The following is a 7,879-nucleotide window of genomic DNA, read 5'->3' as shown; positions in this document are numbered from 1 at the left end:
AGCACGTATCATACTAAGTTGCGCACGAGCACTCACCTTGTATTGTATTATATAAGATTTAACAAGAACATTTAATAACAAAATTCCAAGTATGATATTTCATAGACCGTCATAGATTAGATATTCATATCAATAAGTATAAAATAAACATAAGCACAAATGTCTATTTTAATCTAATTTTTTCATAATACAGTCAAGGTACTCTTGTACATTTCTAGGAATGTTAAATCGATATGTGTTTCCCTCGTATGTCAACAGATCAATCAATAAGTTCCTACGTAGAGTCGCACCATCTTGGAAAGAAAATGTTATAAACAATGTTACTGTCAACTATAAAAAAATTGTGCTATTATTCTCACCATACTAAGTTGCGCTTTTAAACCACTGTCCCACCATGCCATAATGTGCAGAGCAAAATGACCAGTATTAAAACTGAAAAAATACCAAGTATGTTATATTATGAAATTATAAACATACACATCTATATATATGCCATATAATAATTTTAAGTAATTATCCTTTTGAGTCAATTGGAGCATCAGGTCGAATTGAATGTCGCCACATATAAATGTCATGTGACCATCCAGTGCGTTTAAGACTGTATGCAGCCTTATAATTCTTTGAAATAAGAAGAATTACTTCCCAAAATCTTTTTAGTGGCATATCTTTACATCATTCTGGAGTAGGTGTGAAATTAAACACAGACACAAATTTGTTTGCATGATTAATCATGAAAAGTACATAACCTGTAGAGTATCTCCATGGCATAAGAACCTGCAAACCATGAGACATTAGCATCATATGTTGGTACCATTTAACTATACAAACAAAGGAATTCTGACTTACAAATTTGCAAAGTGTGATGTAATAATTCATTTGAGGCCAATTAGTTAATGTTTCTGCTAATTCTATCGCGCTAGGATCCTTACAAGACTTTGTTTCTTCGTCAAAACCACACATTTCCTAGAGAAAACATAATAATAGGATATATAAATATAGGAAATATAAGATAACAACATACATGTTATAACAATATTGAAATAACGAACTTACACAAAAACGCAGGTCCATATAGTGTTTTGTAATCTTTCGTTTTGCAATTGACAACCTCTTTGGTTCATTATGAGGAAGAACTCGAATAGCCATGTCGAAACAATCTGTAGGCATATCTTGATTCACATTTAACAATTCTTGTAGTGTCTTGACAGACAAATCTATCATGTATGGTTTGAAGCTTCGAATCCATTTAGCCCTATATAGCAACGTTATATAACAAATATTTAGTTATATCTGAATTAATACATATAACTTGACTTTTAAATAAATAAATAAAATATAAAAAACTTACTCTAAAATTGTGCCACCTTGAATTGTCATGATATAATCGCATAGAAACTCTATCATATCTGCTTTTGTCACTGGCATATCCTTGGTGAAAAGACCACTCATTAAAGAGTCATTGTCACATCTATCAACAGAGGTTGGAGTAGAGGTGACATCATTCTCTTCTTTGGCACATATTTCTTCAAAATATAATAATACAGGATCATCTTCTGGGCTAATCTGAGGGATTCGTTTCCTCTTGTTAGGATTTGGGGAGGGTTCTAAAATCTCAACATCACTGGAGTCAATCTCATTGTCTTCTGTACTTTTATTTGTATTATTTTTATATAACAGACATCCCTTTCTCTTATTCAAATCCGAAGACAATAAAATAGCGGCCAATTTTAGCCTAAAGTTTTTCATATCGGCCTGCAAAGTAAGAAAATACATGGTGTTATTTTTATATCACTGTAGATATGTATATGATAACTTTTTCTAATATACCTGTGTAAAATTGTCTGATAGTTCGACTCCTGTCCAGTACTCCATATAGTTAAGTAGGAAAAGTCCACACGAAGAAATACATTAAAAAATCAAATCAATTATGTTTCCAATTTAAATGAAATAGTTTCAAAAAATCAAACATATACCTATATGTCTGCTTGGCATCTTTGAACTCTATAAGTTTACAAGGCCAAGAGGCAACTTGAAGGTCTGGCCAATTATTATGATCCTTAAGTTTCAAATAACGCGACACACCATCTACTTGCTTTTGCAAACCCTTTAGCTACAAATATAATCGTAAATGACATCAACAAAATTAATAATAACCACAAAAAATAGTAACAAGTTTTATTTACTCACAACACAGTCAAGATCTTTATAACCCAATGAAGAACCCAATGAATCGAGTACCTGTATCTCTCTTCTATTGGCATTAAACACAACAAGATACCAGTGAAGATCACGAATGTTTATAGGTACGAACACCTACAATTATATATAAATATATATATATATATATATATATATATATATATATATATATATATATATATATATATATATATATATGTTTGATAAGAATCATACGATGACTTTATAACTAAACTCATATATAGTAAATTATTTTGTTACCATGTCATGTTGAAGATATAATAAAACCTTTCGCTCAACTTGAGATCTTTCGCTAGTTTCACAATATATATCATCAAATTCTCGAACATCACCAGCATCTCGCTTAAAAAATCACTAGCAAACATAGTCTCTATGTGGACTGTACCACCAGGGCACTGCTTCATATGTTCTTGTGCTACTAATAAGTATACGTAAGAATTTATGACCTGCAAATACATGTACAAGAACTATATTATTTAATTAAATACATAAATTTGTGTGTGCACGCGTACCAAAAAAGTATATTACCTCATCACCCAAATAAGAATTTGGTTGAAATAAACATTCCATAAATTTCCTGGAAATTACTTGAGAGCCGATGCATACAAGTTCGACATCCATTATCGCATAAGGAATGTTTTTAATTGATTCAATAAGAGACAAGTCATCTTGATTACACATATAATCTACAAAACAATCAAACATAGAATGGTCGAAGTTTATTAGTTTAAAATATATGAATTGGTCAAATAGTAATAGTAGAGATAACTAATATAAAATTTTAATACCTTCTTGGACAATTACACTTGACATGTCCTTTTTTGGTTTATTATGCTGCAATGCAAATTTACACTCATCTATTGGCATCATATTTTTTATCTTTGTTCCTGATATACCTTCTTTGTTGTGATGTACAGAAACTTCGGTAGGCTCATCTATTTTTGCATCAAGAGGTGATTCATTATCAACTATTGAATTCTTGTCCAATTGGCTATCATCAACTGGTACTTCATTTGTCTCCTCTGAAGAATCCATCAAGGTGAAACAGTTGTATAGGCTAACATTTAACACAGCAAACCATAAGAAAGAATTAGTATAGCTTGTGCAGGATAGAGAATTTCAGCAAAGACATGACGAAACTGTTGCTGTTATGCAAATCGACAAAAAGTTAATAGCATTTGAAAATGAAATCACCAAGCTCAAGGTATATGAACTACATTTGAGTCGATTAACGAAATAAGATTGGACATGTCTATTCTCTTACCATCATGATTTGATGCTTTAAACTATCTGGCAATGGAATATTCGATAATATTTTAGCTTGAAATGATGATGATATGCATGAGTGCATGATTTTCCAATTAATCATTTTTGTAGTATTTGCTCTGCGTAATTCGGTGTGTTTATTATGCATCGGCAGTGCTCGCGTATCATTTAAACTGACCAAGGTGTCACGGTTCTATTGAAGTGCCAATATTTTTATTTTCCTTTTTATGGGAATTTATAGGTATGGGTGCACTGACATCGAGGAAATAGAGACATTCAATAGACTCTACAAGCAGAAACTGGATGAGATCGTCGAAAGAGGTAAAATATCACTGGAACTGGCACTCGAGGCAAGGCTACCTAAACCGAAATGTAAATTAAGGACACATCTGTAGCTCAAAAAGAAAAGAAAACAACCCAAAAAACAACACTTGCAATGGGAATACCCTAGTTCTGAAACACTGATAACCATCAAATCAAACTAAAACAGACTAATTATACCTTCGGTGTGGACCAAATCAACGAAGTGTCGGTTCACAGTCACATGCGCGTCCTCACCGGTGTCGGCGGCATCGACGCGACGGAGATGTTCGTTGAGGAAGGGCACATGTATCTCAAGTTGATTTGATTGATATCCTCGCCAAATCGTGCGCATGTATCTCACGACACGACGGAGACGTGCGCGCTGATTATTATCCTCGCCAAGTCGTGCGCATGTATCTCGCAACGTGACGGACTCGCAGAACGTGCGTGACACTCGCAGACGCCGAACGTGCGCGTCCTCGCCGACGGAGACGTGCGCTCCTATTTTACAGCACGCACGTTCTCGTCGGATACCCGCACGCACGTTCTCGCCAGAGACGTTCGCTCTTTTTTACCGCGTTCTCGCCGATGGAGACGTGGGCACCTTTTTTACCGCTCCGATCCCTTCTCCATCATCTACACGTCCGCATTTATCTGCATGCTGCATGCGTCACTTGTCCGTCCGCTTTATCTGCATGCGATTGCCGCATTTATCTGCATGCGGTTGCCGCATTTATCTGCATGCGTTGCTGGTCCGCATTTATCTGCATGCGTTGCATTTATCTGCATGCGATTGCCGCATTTATCTGCATGCGTCGTTGGTCCGCATTTATCTGCATGGGTCACATTTATCTACATGCGTCATTTGGGATCCGCATTTATCTGCATGCACTAGTATAATTTGGCTCTATACAAGCGGTAAGCTTTTTACATCACAGGTGGTTCGGTTAGAAAACCGGCTGGGATGTCCTACGCTACTCGAACCGCATGTGATGTATTAGTATCACAAGCGGTTTTTGTTTAGGACCGCCTGTGGTGCTCTATTCTTTTCACAAACGGACCCTAATAAAAAACCGCCTATGATTGTGATTTAATTACCATATTAATATTTTAATTTTTAACAGAAATATGAAAATACAATTTAAATGAATTAATATTTTAATTTTTAACAGAAATATGCAAATACAATTTAAATGAATTAATATTTAATTTTTAACAGAAGTATGCAAATACAATTTAAATGAATTTTAATAGCACACATAGATAACTAGAGAGATTTTAAATTAATTGACAACCACAATGCATAGTCGATCATACATGATAACAGATACAATTTGATTCATACAATTTTCCGCATGTATGGCTTTAAGTTCTTATCAATTTTCTTTTCCACACGCTTGATTCTCTCTGGACCGTTAAAGACGAACATCTCTTCATACTTATTGTATTCCTCATCTCCGTCTCCCACATTCTCAACTCCAACAATTTTTTGCTTTCCAGAAATAACTACATGCATCTTCTCATCTGCTGGATCGAGTACATAGAACACTTGTGCAACACATTCGGCGAGAACCCACGGGTCATCTTTATATCCTACTTTCTTTAAGTCTACCAGTGTGAGTCTGTAGTTATCCACTATCACCCCCATGGGATGTTGTACCCATTGACACTTAAATAAGGGTATTTTCATGCTTGGGCCATAATCAAGTTCCCATATTTCCTCTATGAATCCAAAATATGTGGTCTTCTGTCCATGTAGGTCCAAAGCATCGATACGAACACCGCTATTTTGTGCAACACTTTTCATGTCTTTTGATTTAGTGTAGAATGTGTACCCATTGATGTCATATGCTTGCCATGATGTCACAAAACACGATGGCCCAGAAGCCAAATTCTTCATTGTTTTCTCTTCCAAAGAGTCTCCGAATGGGATGTTTTTGTCCATTAACCATTCGCTGAAACGATGTTTGTGCTCCCTCATGATCCAGTCCTCTGTGCGGTTCTGATTTTCTTTACGAAGCTCAACCAGGTGTTCCTCTATGTAAGGCTCGGCTATCGTGAGATGTTGTAGTACACTACCATGAGCACAATGTACTAGCTTGTAATCCTCAACGCGAAAAGTTTTCCTGCCCATTCTCCCTCTCCCACATAGTTTACCCTCATGTTTAGGTACAGGCACACCTATCATTGTTCCGTCACTGATGTAATCTATACAGCTCTCAATCACTTCTTCTGTAGTGTATCCCTCCATGATTGAACCCTCTGGGTGAGCGCGATTTCGCACATAACCTTTTAATACTCCTAGGTATCGCTCCAACTGAAACATATGATGTAAATATAGTGGCCCTAATATTTTTATCTGATCCACGAGATGTATGATTAGGTGTACTTGCATATCAAAAAATGATGGAGGAAAACACATTTCAAGCTTGCACATAGTCTCGATGATGTATGCCTTTAGATAGTCCAAGTCTTCTAAAGCTATTACTTTTTGTGAAACCGCATTGAAAAAGTAACACAAGCGTGTGATGACAACTTTGACATGCTCTGTTTCGAGGGCTCTTACCGCAATTGGGAGGAACACCGTCATCATCACATGGCAGTCATGAGAGTTGTAGCCAAATAGAGACAAGTCCTTCATCCTAACTAGTTTGCTGATATTGGATGAGAAACCTGTGGGCACTTTGACCCCACGCAAACATTTGCAAATCTTTGTTCTCTCTTCAACTGACAAGTTGTAGCTAGCTGGGGGGAGGTAAGGCTTCCCCTTGCCACTATCCACTGGATGAAGTTCCGGTCTGATTTGAAGATCTACTAGATCATTGTGTGATTTAAGTCCGTCCTTTGTCTTACTCGGCATGCCCAGCAAGGTTCCAATGATGCTGTCAAAAACATTCTTTGGTACATGCATCAAATCAATGTTGTGGCAAATTTCCATATCCTTCCATGGGAGGTACTTGAAAAAAATTGATTGCTTCTTGAAAGTTGTGTAAGTTGAAGGGTCAGTTCTCTTTCTCTTTTCTCCTTTGTTTTTCCCTTTCCGAATACAACATGAATGTTCTTTACAATTTCAAAAACAAGTTTCCCACTATAAGGCTTTGGTGCACCTTCACTTTCCAGTTCATTGTTAAATTCCTCTTTCATCTTTTAGTACTTATGCTGCTTCATCAAGAACCGTCTGTGTCCCATGAACACCAACTTCTTGGATGATTTAAGGTACATGGAAGCAGTTCCATCGACGCACACTACACAACCATTCTTTCCTTTAGTCTTTTGCCCTGATAGTGTGGCGCCACCGGGAGAATCATGCATGGTAACAAATATAATTGCTCTTAAGTTGAAATACTCATGGCAATACTCATCCCATATTCTAACTCATTCATTCCAGAGCTTTGTCATATCTTCCATAAGAGGTTCTAGGAACACATCAATATCAACACCAGCTGATTCCGGACCTTGAATAAGAATAATCAACATAATGTACTTTCTTTTGTGACACAGCCATGATGGAAGGTTGTACATCGTTAAAGTCACGGGCCAGGTGCTATGTACACTTTTTTTCACCAAATGGATTCATTCCGTCTGTACCCAAAGCAAATCTTACATTTCTGGTTTCTTTGGCAAACTCAGGATATATAAGATCGAAATTTTTCCATTGTGATGCATCAGCAGGGTGTCGAATCTGTTTGTTATTCTGCTTGCGATTTTCAGCATGCCAACGCATAAGCTCAGCCTCCCTAGGATTTGAGAACAAACGTTTTAAGCGATCAATTACTGGAAGATACCACATCACCAAAGCTGGGATCTTTGACTTCTTTTTCCCATCCATGTCATCAAAAGTGTCATCGTCACTTTCAGGTCCAATAGTGGATTTCTTGTTTTTATTTTTCTTTGGGAATTTTTTTACACAGTCTTGATTGTAGCTCTTCTTGTATCGACTGACATTGCAAACTGGGCATCTTGATGCGTTCTCAAAATCGCCACGATACAGAATACAATGGTTCGGACATGCATGAATTTTTTGCACACCTAGAGCTATGGGAGATATAAGCTTCTTCGCTTTATAAGTGCTTGTTGGTAGTTTGTTGGG

General features: G+C 36.6%; 1 protein-coding gene across 1 annotated transcript; it reads right to left on the bottom strand.

Annotated features, from left to right (window-relative positions):
- Positions 1 to 439: 439 nt before the first annotated feature.
- On the bottom strand, positions 440 to 4,130 carry LOC109941588 (uncharacterized). Its single transcript, XM_020542712.1, has 9 exons — positions 3,988 to 4,130; positions 3,009 to 3,277; positions 2,749 to 2,906; positions 2,461 to 2,666; positions 1,828 to 2,313; positions 1,349 to 1,752; positions 1,054 to 1,252; positions 847 to 963; positions 440 to 774 (listed from the first exon to the last, which is right to left on the bottom strand). Exons 5-9 carry the CDS (start codon positions 1,870 to 1,872, stop codon positions 673 to 675), a joined length of 867 nt encoding a protein of 288 aa, XP_020398301.1. The 5' UTR covers positions 1,873 to 2,313; positions 2,461 to 2,666; positions 2,749 to 2,906; positions 3,009 to 3,277; positions 3,988 to 4,130; the 3' UTR covers positions 440 to 672.
- Between the last annotated feature and the right edge of the window lie 3,749 nt (positions 4,131 to 7,879).

Source organism: Zea mays, chromosome 8 (assembly GCF_902167145.1).
Source record: "Zea mays cultivar B73 chromosome 8, Zm-B73-REFERENCE-NAM-5.0, whole genome shotgun sequence".
Classification (NCBI taxonomy): domain Eukaryota; kingdom Viridiplantae; phylum Streptophyta; class Magnoliopsida; order Poales; family Poaceae; genus Zea; species Zea mays.
Note: the sequence above shows the minus strand (reverse complement) of the source record. Positions and strands in the feature narration are given on the sequence as shown.

Coding starts and splice junctions, on each gene's coding strand:
- LOC109941588 (XM_020542712.1), bottom strand. CDS start 1,872: ATGGAGTACTGGACAGGAGTCGAACTATCAGACAATTTTACACAG. Junction 964..1,053: donor ATATGGACCTGCGTTTTTGT/GTAAGTTCGTTA, acceptor TGTTTTCTCTAG/GAAATGTGTGGTTTTGACGA. Junction 775..846: donor ACATCACACTTTGCAAATTT/GTAAGTCAGAAT, acceptor CATGGTTTGCAG/GTTCTTATGCCATGGAGATA.